At 33.6% G+C, this 19699-nt stretch overlaps 1 protein-coding gene across 1 annotated transcript in view; it reads left to right on the plus strand.

Annotated features, from left to right (window-relative positions):
* Positions 1–19699, plus strand: part of Ser (protein serrate) — a 477847-nt gene that overhangs the window by 329471 nt on the left and 128677 nt on the right. The window contains exons 3-4 of the mRNA XM_085948044.1: positions 4597–4651; positions 14325–14591. Of these exons, the coding sequence (XP_085804170.1) occupies positions 4597–4651; positions 14325–14591 (322 nt within the window). The remainder of the gene's footprint in view (positions 1–4596; positions 4652–14324; positions 14592–19699) is intronic.

The raw sequence follows: 19699 nt of genomic DNA on the forward strand, positions 1-19699 counted from the left end.
TTATAACTGCAGGCCATTATGTTTATCTGTAGACACATAATGTGTAAGGAGAATGTTACCTGAAAGTAGGGGGTGGATCCACGTTTATTGCGATGAGAAACTATAAGTAGTAGGCGTGGTAAATGCGGAAGTCAGTTTCACCTGCTAGATTTTGTTAAGCCCATCCCCTTCCGACTCAATAAATTATTATGGATATTTTTTTGAAAACGGAAAGCGTCCTTAGTTGTGCATTTAAAAAGTGGAGAGAAATCTTCTAGCTCCTTCCCTACTCAATTAATTGAGATGCTAATTATTAGACGATTGCAACATAACTGTTGTCAATTAGTAAGTACATATCTAGTGAATTTTCAACCGTAGTTTTAAATTTAAAAAAAATGATCAGCTATCTTCACTTCATGGCCAATATCCTTTCAAAATATCTGACGATGTATACCGCGATCAAAAAACAAATCACCATATCGGTAAGCATATGTCTAGTACTTACCGTTTTTTTTTTTGCTTCTCTTCATTTCTGTGCTCACGAGCTAATTTTTTGTGATTGATTTATAAGCAATTGTTTTATGTCAATGAACTGTGCATCTCTTTAATGACGTGATTATATCATGTATTGTACAGTAATTAGGTGTTCTTAATTTGAATCACCGCAGTATTTAATTTTACATAATAATATTATTATCCTCTCGTTAATAAATTGTTAGACGCGATTTATTAGCGTCCGGGTAATCGAAATTCAAGTTTGATTAATTTCAAGTATGATATAGAGTTTATTCTAAGTAGCAAATAATTAATCCACATGGATCACAGTATAGCAATTACTTAATACCAAAAGTAAAAACAATACAGTTTTCTATGTAGCCGATAAAGTGGTCGCTTCATCAGAAAGTGTCGAAATCTTAAAAAAAGTCATAATTAATGAAAATCTTTAAACAGCAAATTGCAGTTTATCTCACAGGAAAAATATTCGTAAGGAAGGCCTCCAAACCTGTTAAGCCTCAGGTTTTTATGTACCTTACATAGACCCTGACAATGCGATTTCTCCAAAATTACCGGTTAATTGCAAACTCTAATAGAAAGTTTACTGAATTTATTTCACTACACTATGTTATTGATGGTACAAGTCGGTTATGGGGAAACCAGGTGGAAACCGCGCTAATTGTCATAGCCGATTTTGGCAAAATTCATGAATTTAAGAATGAAAACCTGACCTAACTTAACGTAACCTAAGCCAACCTAACAAATAATCCAGTATATCGGCTATTTTCTAAATGTGTTTGCCACTGGCTTCCCCATAGCCATAAAAATAACCGACTTGTACCTTATTGATTAATAAAACTAAAAGTCTAATGTACCTGCGCGTGAATTGAAAAAATAAAAAGAAATTAAAATGCTATAACTAAGGACAATAGAAAACCGGACACGTTATATATTTATAATGTTTTGTAAATAGCCTCAAAAACTATCAAACCTATCAAATCTTGTCGATCAAAAATAAAATATCTAATAATCTTCTCCTAGTACCGAGACGTTGTAATTATGTCTAAAAACCCTTCTACAGTATAATAGAAATCATCGTAATGAACTTATTTCTTGTGATGCAACGCCATTTTGATTAATTTGGCTCAAGATGGCTGCCTGTAATCGCGCAGTTCTTAATTGGAAATGGCGCCATTCGCGCGCGCGAAAACGTCACTTTTCCCGCCAAACAACGGATAACATTCGCTACAACAACAAAAAACAGCCTTACAATAGCGCCGTATCAGACAAACGATAAATAGCGGAAGTGCCCTTAAAGAGGTCCTCAAAGTTTACGTCCATAACAAATTAAAACATAAAAATATGTACAATTCAACAACGTGTCAACCAGTATTTTTGCTAGTTTTGCTACCAGCACGCGAATACACTGCAAGTATTGAAAATGGTGACAATTTTCACCTCAAATGATCCTGATTTACCATATTCATAGAGTATAGGCTATAACTAAATTAACTAAATTAACATAGATTTGTGCGTACACAATTTCTGTCAAAACATTCGTGATTGATTGATTGATCGATTTATAATTATATTATACCATGTCACTTGCGCAGAACGAGTGCTCTTTCTCTCTTTCCTAACTAGGGCATCTATAAATAATAAAATACTATATGTGCTTTCAATAATAATATAGTATCTTACTATATTTTCCTATAGTATGCAGCTAATGAGTTCTTGATTGATTAGTATAAAGTGGTTTACAGTCAATAGGATTACATATCGTTACGATGCAGGTTTGCCTAAACTTAATGTCGGCAAATGTACGATTTTTGGTCAAGTGCGTCTCCGTGATCGTAACGTAAAAATTAAACCTCATTAGATAGCGATAAAGATCATCCAGGTCCGTAGTCAGCTGCACAATTTACTTCCAAACGTCTCCAGACGGTTTCGTTCTTTCATTCATCGGTTATTATTCATAATTCTTATTAATATTCCGTCTTTTAAGCCAAGGTTTTCTTTCATGCATAACAACTCTAAAAATTGATTGGCGGAGCTTTTTAGTAGACTGTAATTTTTATATGATTTAGATGCTGGGGGGCGGTTAACACGAGAGTTAGTCCAGGCACGAATCTTATTGATGTTCAGCTATCTGGCTGAAGCACTCGCACGCTACATTTGTGTTTATATTACACATGAGGAGACACCTTGTGCTGGTAACACGGCTTGACAGGTTACTAAGTTTTCACGGAGACCTGAATAGAATTATTACTTCCACGCTAGTGGACTGCACTTAACTATCTCACACTTACTCTGTATGCGCTTTGAATTACTCGTTAACGACTGTCAAATTGCCTAGACGCATTAAGTTTATTTCTTAATCACGGTCGACTGATGACCCGTTACTGAGTTTCGCCTGGAATTACGACAATAATGAGTATTTGAGGTAGGAGAGAAATATTGAGATGAAGGCGACCATAATTGGGCCAACGACTAACTTTTTGTTGTGGTTAAATCGCTAATTCTTCAGTCAAAAAAATAAGCGATCAGAATTATTATCATCCTATTGCGTAAGATTGCATATTCTTTCAAGATATAATGAAACACTTAATAAAAACTTACTGAATAATTTGAACAAAGTCATACATAAAACATTTTAGAAACCATCACTATTATTGCTCGTTCGGACACAATTGCCGGCAACAATAGCCTATGTATATTATAGCTGTATCGACGACGTTGGACTTAAGATATAATCGCTTTAAGATAAACCAGCCGCCCAAGATATTAAACCAGATAACGCCGGTGTTGTGTATGAACACCAGTGTTATTATCTACTATCTTCTGTTGTGATACTGAGACACCGCTTATGCCATTGTTTAATAATATATTTTGGCCTTTGTTCACGATAAAAGAATCATAGTGTAACTCTGTTGCAATATTTTTGGGTGACTTCTTTTATTGGAGTTATTTCTGGAAACGTCTTGAGATGTATTACTGAGAATTTAAGATACGCTTAATCGTCGATTAAGTATTCGTTATGTTAACCTCTAGGTGTCTAAACAATATTCAAAATAAATTGCAGTATTACAAAATATTTAAAACACAATACAACTGTTAGCATTTTTGTTAGCCGGATTATACATCTAAACTCGTCTAGACTGCACTACGTCGAATATGTCGATGTGATTTTGTTCATATTTACAAAACCCATGTCATTTAATGTACCTCCACACAATGCTCGAATGCTACATTTTAATTTAAAAATAATTACAAGATAAAAAGAACTTTTTATATACAAAGTTTTTAAATTTTCTGTTGAATCATATAAACTTGACTTGACTAGCTTAAACGATCAAAAAAAATTGTACTTGATAGAAATAATACTGAAATGTCATATTGACATGTCATATTGATTTCCATAGTAACGCACGTATATATTAATAATTTAGTTGCTAGGAACCCAGACCCTCTTGCAACCAATAATGGTGTCGAAATAGCTTTTCATACAAAACAGAATTAACTGAAAATGAATTCAATTCTACTTAAATATGGCTAAAAGTATTTAAAAAATGCATTGGCATCATGTTCTGATATATTCTAACAGTTTCAAATGTCTAGTTATTTGAGAAGTTAGTTAAAAATCGATTACAAGATTTGTACCGGACAAATAAGAATACGAGCTAAGAAAAACGTTGTAATAAACAGCTGATGTCGTAAGCAACTACTTTCACTCCACAAACTGCTATTTTATTAATTTCGGCTAGCCGCGTGACGTCACTGTCTCGACATGGCCTCGGTCATTCGCACCGAAGAAAATTTCAACATTGCGCCCAGCTATGATTTATGACTATATTTGAGTCGAAACGATGTTCCATTGTGCGACTTGGCTTACACCTACAATCCCGTTATGCATTTTATAAATCGATAAACTCATATGAAAAACTGAATTAATTTGTTTTTCAATGTTATTATTAAATATGTAAGTGATTATTATGTGGCAATAAGCTTTTCCCAAAAGCCCGTTTGTTCTATTCCTAAAGCTTTTTTGACTATTAAAATGTTTATTATTTAATTTTTTGTCGATAAATATATTTTAATTTTCCTATTTTCTATTTTTTACAGAGATCTTTCACGCTGATTCTACAAGCACTCGACGACTACAATTCTACTGACCCAGGTAATTAATAGATACTGTTAACTAAATAATAATATCAAAGTGTAGTTTTACTGGCTGCTTATCTGCCCATCGTGGCGGATTGTTCTATTCGCGTTGCAAATTGGCAAATACATGTCATAATAGTAGTGTGAAGCTCTTTTCAAATGAATATGCAAGTCATTTGTTACAAACTTAATCAGTGGGCCACTGATTATTTTTGTTTGCTTCAATTTCATAAATTTAAGCTCCTTCTCTATAGAAGGAGGTTTTCAACATCTTTGTCCTAAGGAATCGTTAAATATTTTTTTATGTTTTATTAATGGCTTTAATTTATAATAAGAGTCTTATTGTAACACGTTTTAAATGATTAATTTGGACATGCTCATTAATAAGTTTTACTTCTGTGGCGTGTGAAAATTACACACAATTTCTTTACGCACATAAAAACCATCTTCACTTAATATTTTCTGAAGTTTGTGTGAAAAAGGTTTTAAACTTAATCGAATAATTTTATAAATGAAATTATAGTTATCCAACGTAATCCACAAAATAAAGCTACCTGTATTCCTCTGTTTCATAATGTGAAATTGAATCATGCATAACATAAAACGACAGAAATAGCATTGTTAGCACCTGCCATAAAAATGGTATCGTTTTAATTCGATTATAACGAAACTCTAACAGTAAAACTACTACAAATAAAACAATTTGTCCTGTTGTAGATTAAAATCAATCTTTTTATTTGACATATTAATATTACTTTAATTAATTACTAATTTTGTCCATTTTACTAATCATTTTTATGCTGATACACTCAATGATAATATCTAGATTTTAAGCTCTCGATAAACAGTAAATACTTTATCAATTCTGTATCTAGTATTTCATCTAGCTGTCCAATCAATAATCGATCATATAATACAGTAGTATTCAACCGGGAACACGCGGGCTCCTGGTAGCCTACGGAACAACGATAGCGTCTATTGTACTTTTAAATATATTATATTTATGGTTTGAAAATAACGCAAGTCAAACACTGGTACACTGAAACCAATCTGGTACAGTTCGGTTATGAGGAATACAGCGGAAAACACATTTTGAAAAGAGCCGATATACTGAATTATTTGTTAGGTTAACCTAACCAAACCTAACCTAACCAAACCTAACCTAACCTAACCCAACCTAACCTAACTAAACTAACCCAAACTAACAAATAATCCAGTATATCGGGTATTTTCAAAATGTGTTTTCCGCTGTATTCCTCATAACCGAACTGTACCAATAAAAATTGTTATTAAATTGGCATCCGTAAACTCAAGGTCGGGCCTGCCTTTAATTTTCATCGACAAACTTAAATTTCATTTTGATATTTCATATTTATTTACATAGCAATGCGTGTATATAACGATGTGGTTTCTAGGATCCCCTTAGCAACCAATAATAGTATTTTGCTTCAATGTTTTTGTTATTATAAAAGAAGAAAAGCTCCGTCTATCATTTATTCAAAATCTTTGATTTAATATACTTTTTTAATACTTTGAATGACGCGTTGTTGAGAAAATACTTGAATTTTACTGTACATGACAATATCTTGCGGCATCCTGGAATGCCACGATATACCAATTTTGGAAGCTCAGGCAGTGGGAATGAGTGGAGGTAGGCTGTTAAGATCCGCCGTAAATAGTGTGCACTAAACTCTGTCGGTCTTAATTATTTATTTTTATTGAACTAAGAATACGTATTGCAGATTATGGTGGTTAGTTTTTAAAATTCAATTAAACCCTGTCTAAACCAAACCGTCATAGTAGGCTGCGGAGATCAAACAAAAATAGTGTACATTTTGTCAGTCACACTTAAATGTTTTCATTGAATTAAGAGTACAACTTGCAGATGGTGTTGGTTAGTTTTTTTTTTAAATTCATGTTACTCCTAAACCAAACCATAATAGATAAAAAATATTCTTATATCTACAAAATATCTAAAATTATGTATGATTTACATAATGGCATAATTTTAGATGGTTTGTGGTACTTTTTGACTACCTATTATCTATTATGGCTTGATTTATTAAGGGTTTAATTTAATTTTAAACACTATACATTGTAGTCTAACTGCAATGAAAACAAAAACGTATGGCTGACAAAGTTTAGTGTGTACTATGCAAGTCGGATCAAAGCCTACCTCCACCCTTCGCCACTGTGATCATGTATATTACAGATGGAAAATGTTTCATATCAATGCTGTAATATATGTTATGTGTATTATAATATTATATGACATGTTTTTTTTAAAGACTCTATATTCGTAACGCGGGCGATAGCGATCAATACCTGTGAGTTCTAATAATCGACACGCACTGACGGCATACATCACCGGCTTAACATGCAGTGAGACGTTGCTGTAAATAAATCGGAAATATTTGTACATATAAATATATCGCACCGTGAGTGTAAAACCAACGTATGTGCAAATTACATAGTTTGGAGATAAAAGGGTTTGAAGTTTTCATTTGGTCAGGATAAATAGAGTTTCTAAAATAAAACGATAATATTTGGTGTATGTATACATTATGACATGTTCTTTTATTAATTTTTTTTTTTTATATAAATCCATCAAGATTACAAGTTTTAGCAGTTGCTATGGTTTAACACTTTCATGATGCATAGAAAATGTTGATATTTCGCAGTTACCTGAATTGCAGTAAGATTTTTATTGGAAACTTTGGTAATACCATTATAATATAATATATTATATTATTATTAAATAAATCAAGAATGATATTTACGTATAATATTTTGATATTTTAAGCTTACTAACTATAATTTATTAAAATAGATGCATACAATTTTAAACCAAAATAAAAATAGCAAATTACAATAATTGTAATGTTTTTATAATTAATTTTATCGACGTCAATTATTATCTGAATCTGTATTTAAATGTGTAGATGAAAGTTTTTTTTATAAAAATTATGGTCTATTTCTGGTATCACTTTTGATGAATATAGGGAAATCAAGTCATTTAATTTTGCTTCGGAGATCCGAGGTGGTTTTATAAATGCTTTGTGTAGTTGAGGTTGTACTGATTGACGTCCGCCCTGACGTTTTCTAATATTTATTACATCAAACACTTCTGTTTCATACTTATTTTTATAGAACAGGCAATAAGGATTGTTTTTCCTCACTTCAATAACGCAAATGTCTACCCAACTAACCTTTTTACTATTTTCGTTGAGTTGAAAATTATTGCCCATTTCATTTGCTAACTTGTGAAAATCAAAAATCTCGTCAGTGCCAATTTCCAGTGAATCACTGGAATCCACTGTATTGGTATATAAATTGGACCTGACTTCAAGACTATTTTTTTGTTTCTCTATGCAAGAGTGTTATAGAGTCACCCTCGTTCTAGGTGTGTCCTACGACCAAAAAGTTGTGTGTGATTTTTGGGATATTAAAATTCTGGAGGGCGTATAAATACATTGCTGTAATAAATTTATTTTTATTCTGTCCGGCACAATTATCCGAATAAAAAATGACTTCCTTCCCAATTGATTTATCTTCCAAAAATTTTACAACACAAGAACCAATTGCATTGGCCCCTTTGTTTGTAGTCCCTCCATGCTAAACAAAACAGTAACCATTTTTATTATTAATGTGTGTAAGATGGTAAAATTATAGGTTGAAAGCTTTCTTTTATAATATAGCACTGATATCTGGGCATTTGGTGTTGATAATACGGCCTGCAGATTATAGCAACATACTATTTTATTCGTCTTTCGCCTTCTGTGTTCTCGATAATTGTTTATTTTTTTTTATGAATGTCATATATTATTTAACTTGAATTATATTTTTCTCTTCGCTACTGCAATTTTTATATTTTTCACAAAAGTCACATAGGTCCTTGTTTGGTTGAAAAAAACCTATATTATAATGGGTATTGTTCCTCTTGCAAACCAGCAGCATCCTTATCTATATCCAACATGGGTTCTTCAGCATCAGGAAATGTACTTGTCACATTTTTGAAAATCTGTAACATTGCAAAAACAAAAATATCATAGATCTGATTGATATACTGTTGTGTTAATTGAAAGAGTTTATTATTGTAGGTGCATAAAATAAATACATAGGTACATAAGATAAGTCGATAATAATAAGTTTCATAACAATAATAATATTAAGGTTAGTTTTGTATATCATTTTAGTATAATATTTATCACAAAGTCTTACCTTTTTAGAAGTTTTTCAGCTTTTAAAGCTAACTCCACCATCATTCGAATCCTTAAACTTATATTTGATAAAAACAAAATACACTGCACTACATTACTTGAATCAAAGGAAACAATAATGTGTTGTAGAATACGTCTGGATGCGTTATCAAAGTCTTAACACTGAATCATTTCAATAATTGCCTGCTATCACAATAATAAAAACAATGCCACATTGCATTCACCAAAAGAATGCGTCTGATGCTCGGGTTTCACAATTAGTCATGGATAATCATTTGCAGATACTATGGTTTTACATTAACAATGGAAGTAAATCTTTGTATTGTAAAACCCAAATATCTGTCTTTTTTAATGAACATTTTAAGTTTGCAGTAACTTCAATTTTACATTATCAAGTTTATGACTTTTGCAGTTGTTTTGCATTTAAATCTCGAAATTGAAAAATTTGCACTTGCTATGGTTTTACACTCACGGTGCGATATGTCATATAATATTTGAATGTCGCATGCGACAATATCGCGAATATTTGAAATACAGCACCGCGATTTCCTAACTCTCGTCTCGTGTGGCACCAGACGAGATGACGTAATTGTGTCGTCACGCTCGAGGCATGCCGACCGCGCACAGAATAACCATAGAAAATATTATTATCATACACCTATATGTGTATGGTGACAATGAATAGCGCCGCTGTCTGACCACTCGCTATTTTCTCGAATGCTATTATCACTCCGGTAGTACGTCATAATGATGTCATATGACGTCATCTCGACCGGGAAGCTTGCACTCGCAAGTTCTAACATAGAGCCCCAGATGCGTTACATCATGGCAAATAAGCCATAATTAATACTGAACACGGTTACATTCCATGCAAAATTTACACAGTGGCGATAGCTTATGCGATCAAGTGGATTTAAATATTTTCGTTTTAATTTCTCTCACTATTTAAGATCGTAACTGAATGATATTTTTTGTAAAATCTCGCGGAATTCCTACCTTTCTAACACGTCATATTAATAATCAGAGCTAAAATAGTAACAGAATATACGTTTAAGTTAACAGACATATATATATACCCCTCAAGATAATTTCCATTTTCTGCATACTCCAACGTACTATGTTTACAGAAACAATGTAAACAGTGCGTAATAGGCGGTTGACTGATTACCTCAGTATGTATTCCGTGCTACTATACAATCTCCTCTCCCAAGTAAAATTCGTGCTATTTGAATAACATCTGTATTGTAATTTTTTTTTTAAATATTCGGTTAGGTACTAACCGGTTCAAGTTGTACTCTTTTTAGAGGTCTGCGAATTCTCGAGGAACCCAATTGAAAATCACTGTAGTGGCTCACTTTAAATATTCTAATTGTATTTCTTATTTTTCCAAGCTTTCGTATACCTGAAAGTATTGGGAGACCCAAGTCGTCTTTCACTTGGTCATGCTATCATGTAGGTGACTTCCTTCTTTCATCTCATTAGCCATAGCAAATTGCAAATGTATCAGTATGACTGACAAAGTTTAGTGTTCACTATTTATTTCGGATCTCCACAGCCTACCTCCACTCTTCGCCACTGAGTGTAGTTATCAACCAGTGTGTACTTAAAATCCGTAATACTATGCGTGCCAAAGTTTAGTGTTCACTATTTATTTCGGATCTCCACAGCCTACCTCCACTCTTCGCCACTGAGTGTAGTTATCAACCAGTGTGTACTTAAAATCCGTAATACTATGCGTGCCAAACATAAACTTTCAGTACAGACGTCCAGCAGCTAAGCAAATAGCATAGTGGAAATGATAAAAAATAAAATAATTGAATAAGGAATACGCAAGAGATCGCGATGAAATAGATTTGAGTATAAACCTTAATTAGTAATTGGCAGAAATATAGGTAAAAAAAACGCTGGACAAATTTAATCAGCCAGTCGAACCTACAGGTAGATAAGTATGAAAAGTAGATTTTGATACCGTTAGATCGACGAGATAGCTTTAGCTTCTGGATCTGTTTGCGAAAACTAACCAATTCCATCTTAAATTTGCATTCTTAGTTCCCTGAAAACAAATAAATATATTATGCACTGTAAAAGTCGGATCTCCACAGCCTACATCCACTTTTCGTCACTAACTCCACTACTGTAATAAATTCTGACTCATGGCCTGTTGTAATAACGCATGAGTATATATTATATTTGTGTCGCTATATTTCAAAATCAGTCAAGTCCACATTTAGGTATTTTTGACTTTTTTTGTGAATTACTGAAGAACTACTGCTTTCTAACATTTCTGCGTTATCGAAATGTGGAACTTATTAATTTTAAATATTCTATACACGAAAAAAAACTTTCACCCTTGTTACTGTGTATTTGAGAAAAGCTGTTTTTCTCCTATTCATCCATTATGGACTTGGCTGATTTTGAAATTTAGCGACACATTTATGTGATTTTCTCAGATCCTGGGGGTGTTTGTGATTATTTCTCTTCTATTGCTAAATACACTACTGTTTCATTACACAACTGTCATTGGACATCAGAAGGTATTTGTTTTTTAATTCTGGCGATATTTATTATTGAACACAGTTTTTTTTAAAACATTATTTTAAGTATTCAAACATAAATGTGCTCATTCTAAATAAAATTCCTACGTATAAAAACTTTTTACTGAACATTTCGTGAAAAAAAAAATTGCCTACGGCCCTTGTGGAATCATAAATTTGAATAATTTTATCTGTCACCGCATCGGATTTTTCATGGTGATTTACACATCGTAAGTCTATTGTGGAACGGTATTATTATGTGACGTCACAGATTAAGGCGGCGTTACACTAAGCTTTATAAATGACTCTACGCTCCCGGGAAAGCGAGCAAAAGGACATCGACGCACTGGCAAGCCGCAAGAACGCGCTATTCAAACTACACTATAATTAATATAGTGTATTCTTAATACTTTTGGATTACCTTCATATGGGACGGCAAAGGTCCAAGCGAGATTTCCATCTGGGAGTTTTTTGTATTTAAAAACGGATGTTCCCACGTGGTCACATTTTTTTATTATTAACCATCAAAATTTGATACTGTTATAATAAATATATTATAACAACTTGATATAGAACCAACTACGGATTATGATAAGACCTCAAAACCACTGATCTATTCAAAATAATTTTGTTACATTTTCAAAATAAATATTTATACTTACTCATATTTTTGCCGACAATATGGTTAGTTTTTTTAATTTCCGAATATGGCATCTAATAGTGTTTTTTAAACCCTGCCCTCTCAAAAGTGTTTGACTTTTGAAATTAAAAATCTGTATTTTTCATTTTATTGATAACCATTGTCATGATAACCGTTGTCATTTTGTCAATTTTTAATACATCAATACAATAACCATCGAAAGTTCAAATATGTGCTCTAGGAAAAGTTTAGTTATCAAGGGGTGATTATATTTAAAAAAATCGGTGTGTATACTTATGTACGCGCGTTAGAAGTTATACTTCTTTGGCGTAACAAAACAAAAACAAAACTTGTGATAAACTAGATTCTTTGACTAGCTCTTAATCATCTTGTTAAATTACACTCTCAAGAAAAAGGACCGCTTATTGGAACGCCGTTGGTTTATTTCTATACACTAACTTATAACTTATATTACTAAATTATATTATGGTTTCTCATTTTTTTATTTTAAAGTATCAACTGTCACTGTGACGTTTAATCGTTTGTTTACGTAAGGAATTGCAAATGGCCGACAATAATAAATTCGCTGTCTAGGCAACGGAACAATTCTAAGCTTTATTATTATACTGTATAATCGTCACAATTGCAGTATCATACATACTGTGGCGTAAATGTAGTGCGTTCGGCTGATAACCGAACAATTGGTGGTCCGAATCCAATCGAGTGCATTTTTTTCGTGTGAAAAAATATATTATGTGTTACATATCACACGCCAAAAATACACTCTGATCTGATTTCCCAAACGCGTCAAAAGAAGTATAACTTCAAAAAAAAGTCGAGTAACATAGACGTAATAATATTCGTTTTTGTGTTATCACTTCATTTTTATAGAAATAAGCAAGAGTTTACCGAGCTAATTTTTTTAGGCCTGGCTATTTATAAAAGATTGCGTACTGTTTCTATGTACCATCATACCTAAATGTAAACAATATACGTATTATACGTATTATACGTAAGTATTACAAATAACGCATGTTTTATTCTGTTAATCGTATAAAATGCGTTATCATTATCAATGTGTCAGTATATTTCCAGAGTTTCGTTTATTCTGTTTGAAAACATCGATGTATTCTATGGTCTTCGAGTCGAATTTCATTCAGTTGAATTGTCCGGTGAAATATTTACCCTTCGTTCCCGGGAAAGCGAGCAAAAAGACATCAACGCACGATCAAGCCGCGAGATCGCGTTAATATTCAGGCTTGTTTTTATTGTATTTTATTTAAACATGTCTCTCTTGATAATTATTGCGTTGCGACTACAGCTTGAGTGCGCATATATAATAATTTAATGCATACTAAACGGCTGCTTGACCCTTTGGTATCAGGTGCAGGAAACTTGCAAATTCCTCTGAACGTTAAAATTTAAATCAACTATCTTCGTTTTCGATTTGCTTCCCTCACCGTTGAGGATTGTAGCTCATTTTAAATGTTGTAATTATGTCCCTCCAGTAGTACTTAAGGAAAACGCCAACACACTAGGACACAATTAATGTGGAGAAAACCAAATATATGGTTGTATCCAGAATGCTAAACAGATCCATTGTGTACCTGGAATCTTTCATTATTAATACGTTAAAATAACAGTGTACATAATATGTAATAACAAAATCAAATGTATTTTATATTACAGTAGTACACCCTGGTACGAAAACTAAATTAAATGCTTGAAAGGGAAACATTTGTAACAATTAATCACTAAAATCTTGCAGCTAGCCCGGTGTTTTATAAATGATTCTAAATGTCAACGCAAAAGTGACAATGAAGAATATATTAAGAATCACGATGTTTGGCAATGTCTGGCTTGTGATGGACACAGACGAAGGCTCCTTGAAAATTTAAGATGACAAAATTATCAATTATCACTTAATATTAGCCAAACATCAAAGCATTTTTGTATATACACACATTTGAGAGTATGTGACGTGCAGATATACATTATAATACTACATGGTTGAAACTAACATATACTAATACTCGTACCTATTATAAATAATGTGTTTTTTTTAAATATTATAAAATAGTCATTAATTTTGCATAAATTAAGTATGACAACACTGTACAAATGAACACCTAAATAAGCCTCAGCAAATATTTTGTAGCTTTAATAAAAATTAAAAGAGTCCTCTATTAATATTGAGAGTAGCCTAAAATTTAAGTTATGCTTGTAATATTTTTATTACAATTTTTTTTTTATAATAAAATATCAGCCACTTACATTGTTTTTCTTTGTTTACAGAAGCCACTCACCTAATTGCAGAAGCTTCGTACTCTGGTATCATCGTACCATCATCAGAATGGCACACTTTGGAGTGGAGAGCCGGTTCTGACAGCGGGGGCGCCCGAATAGCATATAGGGTTCGAGTCCGATGTGACCCCAACTACTACAACGCCACTTGTACCAAGTTCTGCAGACCAAGAGATGACGCTTTTGGTCACTATGGTTGTGGACCCGGTGGAGATAAAGAGTGTCTACCTGGATGGAGAGGGGAAACTTGCGAGAAAGGTATGATTAGATTTGATAAATATTATAAATTATTTTAAGGTAGCGAATTTATTTGGATTTGATGCATCCAATTTAATTTTCATTTCAATTCCTAGCAATATTGTTTAGGTTACAAAATGATAATATGAATTATATTAAATTTTGCTTAGGCTAACGTAACCTAATCTAAAGTTATATTTTTATCAAATGTCTACAGTTCAGATAACATTAAGTAACATTACACAAATCAGTGAATCTCTCAATTCGATTCCATCGCACCATCTATTATAAAAGACACAAAATCCCTCTTGTTACCCGATTGAGTAGAGGATTGCAGGATTACGTGCAGCGACCTCCCAACCCGATTTAAGCGCGCTAGCCCGACCGTGAAATTCATTCTTCGGGGGGCAATTCTGAGCACACGGATCTGATCTTGGGGTCCGCGGGCTATATCTTGCGCGATCGACTCTTTAAGCCGCACGAATATTGAATGATTCCGCCATTAGCCCCGCATTAAGACACTAATGAAAACGCGGTTACTTGGTATATGTCTTTTATAAGGCAGCATAGTTATTTGAGAAGGTACAATACTAGTATACATCCTTTCTTTCGTAAGTGTTAAGTACTACACAAGGAACCAAAGTCCTCGCCAAAGAGAAAGATTAAATACTAGAAAAAAATAGACATATATTTACTATCACAACATGAATCTATTTATCACAGTGGTGAAGGGTGAAACAGCCTATCTGCTGAAGGTAGCGCGGCTATTACAGGTAACTGAAAAAAAGTCCTAGGACAGCCATATTTACAGGACTTGAAATATTAGAATATTGTTTATCTTCAGTAATTCAGACTTCAACTGGTGCATTGCGCGAATATATGACGTCTTGAGGGCTTCAACCTCCGCACGCGAGGCTACAATTTTTTCTGTTTTTGCCATAAGCAAATCCTGCATAAAAGGCTTAGGTTTTCTAATTCAATATCTCGGGAGGCTGTAAGGTGTTCAGTTTTTAAAAGGCGCGCGTTCATGTCGAATGCGAATGCAAGTGTTGCTTGGTATTTATTGCATTAATTTAGGAGCAGCCTTTGATTTGATTGCATTAGTATTAGAGCTGGTTACGTATTAATGCCATAGCTACATGAGAAAACCGACAATCAATATATATTACATATCTACATACAGATGTCGTTGGTAAATTGTAATATTTTAATAGAACATATTTTTATATATGAATATAAAATAATGACGTTTATTTTTCTTAAGAAGAAATAATAACCTAGTATGGAGTCTTCACCACTGGCTATCGTTAGAGCATTATTTTTTTTAATACACTACTATTGATTGTCAGCTCAAGTTGAATACCTAAATATTTTCAATCAATCGCATGAATGATGTAGAGCCATGCTGATTGAGCGTTGAATTTTGCAATACTTTATATAATTACATTGATCTTTTGTATTAAAATACTTAATTTTTTACACGTTTTTATCGTGACATACTCGATGTTTTGCGATTTTTCATCTAAATATTTAAAAAATAATATTAATAACAAAATTACTAAGCCAAAACAGCCGAAGTAACATTTGAAACTTTAGACCAATGATACCCAACCTTTTTTTTCTTCGGGCCAAATACATATATTTGTAAAGTAACGCGGGCCGCATCACTACTGGTGTGACGAAAAAAATCATGAAACCCCCCCCCCTTTTTCACAAAACATTTTTTAGATTTTAAAAATTATGCGTGTTTTTTTAAATTAACCGTGTGCAATAGTAACACTCTTATACCAGATCTGATGTGGACCATAATGAAAATCCTCTTCGGGTGTCACTATCTGTGCGTCAAAGTCGAAACGAATCTCAAGATATACGAAATTCCTGATAATAAATGTGTTTCGGGCCGCACGTAAAAGCTTAAAGGGCCGCAGGTTGAGTATCACTGCTTTAGACTCTTTAGTTAAAGGAAATCAATGTACGTACGTAAGAAATTTAGAGGTCAAATATTGTTTACTAACTATTCTGCCAAAAGGTTATAAATTCATCTCGGAATAATTCTTGCTAGTACACTATAGCGAGTTATAAATGGTGGAAAGTTTGATCCAAATGAATCTTTAATGTAGGGTTACTTTCTGATAAGTAATTGAATAATTAATAGTAGTTAAAAAATTTGCTTTAGAAGTTCTTTGACAAGAAAGAGCGCATCTTAAAATATCATTTTTTGTTCTTTCCTCTTCCTTAATCTTGTCCATGTTATCCGTATAAAGATATTTTACCAGGAGCCCATGAAAAGCGGTAGATGTCATTTAAAACGCTTCCAAATCGAACCCTACGCCGGTGAACAGTATACATGCCAACCAGGAGAACAGCAAATCAAGCGGTGGCCCAACACGGCCCGGCCGGAGTAATGAGTCGCCGGGCTCACGCTCCGGTCACGATCCCGCCAAACAAATGCGGAATTAATTTAAATTAAAGCGATGCGCCGGCACGTAAATATTTACCTCCTCGCTGGTATGCACTCTTGATCACGCCGGAAGGTAACAATTCGAGGATGTGAATTTTAGATGCTGCGCTCCTGGTGAATTAATACAAAACCTAGGCGCCTCTTGGGATCGTATGCCATTAAAAATCTAACCTAACCTAATAGTCATCGCCAACATTCGAAAGATAAAGATCTGCGCGTCTATTCTATACACAATACTGCTATAGGCCGCTATCGGCAGCTATCGAGGGTAGTTTTTCATTTTTTGTTTCGAAGTATTACACTTATTGTAACAACTACAATAAATTAGTTGTAATTGTTACAATAAGTGCTATGTTTTAACAGCACCTATCTTGTCTGTGATACATTTTAGAGCGAGATAGACAGTTTTGACTGTTTAAACGGCTAACTTATTGTAATTGTTACAATAAGTGCTAATACTTCGGTACAAAAAAATAAAAACTACCCTCGATAGCTGCCAAAAGCGGCCAATAGCATTCTTGTGTATAGAATAGTTGCGCTGAACTCCGGGACGACTGGATTACTAAATATACGAGTGCCATCTTGCCGCCGGGAAAGTTTAATGAATTCGTGAAAAATTTATCTAAACCGAAACACACTATCATTCGTATAGACATTTTAAACCTATAAAATAAAAATGTATGTAGGTACCTATCTTTGTTTTTATCTTACAATAAATAAATTTTTTATTTATGAATAGGCACATCATTTCTAAAATATGAATAATTAATTACAGACGTTTAGATTTGCGTCCGGACTAGTAACAATACCTATTTTAGTCGCTTTTTTTGACTGTAGTCGAGTGGCAATGAGCCCAGGCTGACATTGTGCAGAAATTGTGCTTGTAATGAGCATGGTATTCGAACCCTGGGACTGCACATATTATTTATTCCGTTTGTTTAGATATTTACAAAAATTTATTTCACACACCTCCGTGCATTTTTTTAGGTAAGTCCTGCAAATAAACGTATTCTACGTTAAAATCGTTTAAGCACGTCTTTACAAAAACCATTTTTTACAAAAAATTCTGCCTTGTGGGAAATCAACAGCTGTGCAATCAATATATTTTGATTTATCTATTCAATAGATCTAAATTTTCCTAAACCAACAACCGCTCCCATACAAATACCCCCTTATCTCGTGGTCTGTATACACGGCTAGCAGAAGGCGGTACCGGATGACATGCGCTGTCGTCTCCCGACCGTGGTTTACCGCATACAAACACGACAGGCAATTACGGCGCTGACGGTCGCGACACCGTCCCAGCTAGCTCCCGTCACATTCTGCCCGCCTGATACATCCTACATGAAAACATACATTCATCCATTTATCCAATCTACGAGATGTAAATTGGTTTTCAGGAGGAGGTTACTTGCCTGCTCGCTACCTGTCGATAGCATCTGATATTCTGATAATTAAAATCAAACAATATGTGATACTGAATTTTATATTTATTAGCGTAGTATGGGACTTTCCCACTGTTTGCAGAATATATTCTCGGAGATGTGGAAGAATACTTTTCGTATGAATATTTCAGTAAACCTTGTTTCAATGGATTTGACGTTTATTTAACTGATACATAAATTGATTATACAATTATCTTTTTTTTCTCGTATCAACCTCCGCTGCATATGTACCAATCACAGAGGTTTTTAAGCCACGAAATGTTTGCTACGAGTTGGGGCATGCTGTACTTTTGTATTTTTCTGATTTTGATAATATGCGGAAATTATCGGTCCTTTCCAGGGAACTCAGAAATAATGGGAACTGAAATACACAACGGGTAAGGCGATAGCAGGTAATCTACTCGAGTAAGGAAGAATCCAGGTTAAACTTTCACACGTGTTAAGAATACGTTTTACGTTGAATACTAAAAACTGCTCTCGGTTTATGCATTTACGCTCATTTAATGTTGGTGTATTTATTACACATCCTATTGTAAGTGCATAATGCGTGCTTCATTTTCGTAGGACACTCACACATTCAAAAGTCTGCTTCACCATGCGGCGTATTGAATATTGCCTATCGGTATTCTATTTATTATCTGTTCTGTGATCCTTTCCCATTCCTTTCTGGAGGTTGACATTTTGTCACCCTGTTAGTCAAATGAATTTTGACGATTGGTCTAAACCAGTGTTTCCCAACGTATAGCGTACGACCCACCGGGGGGCAATTTGAATGTTTTGGGGGGCAATGTGCAAATTGTTAATATTTGTTACATAAATGCATTTTCGAAAAATATTTTTTGATATTTCAACCCTGACTTTCCGAGAATAAGACGGTAGCACTGTTAGATTTGTACTATTTATTAATATTTTAACTGAAAAAGTACAGGAATATGAAGGAAAAATTTGAATAAAGATCAACAATAATATGTACATTCATTATTCTCTTGTTAGGTAACTATAAAATTTTGATAGGGGGCATGGAGATTTTTAAAGCGTATAAGTGGGGTATGGCACAAATAAGTTTGGTAAACACTGGTCTAAACACTCTAAACTACTAACTCTAAACAGTAACATTTCAAAATTCTAAATACTCCGTGATATCTCCAGGTTTGACGTCACACGCGATTAATAGACTTGTTTAATTACTTGATGATTACGAAGAATTAGTGACGAGTCCAATT

This window comes from Rhyacophila brunnea, unplaced genomic scaffold (genome assembly GCF_057557595.1).
Source record: "Rhyacophila brunnea isolate RB1 unplaced genomic scaffold, BYU_Rbru_1.0 scaffold_20, whole genome shotgun sequence".
Lineage (NCBI taxonomy): Eukaryota > Metazoa > Arthropoda > Insecta > Trichoptera > Rhyacophilidae > Rhyacophila > Rhyacophila brunnea.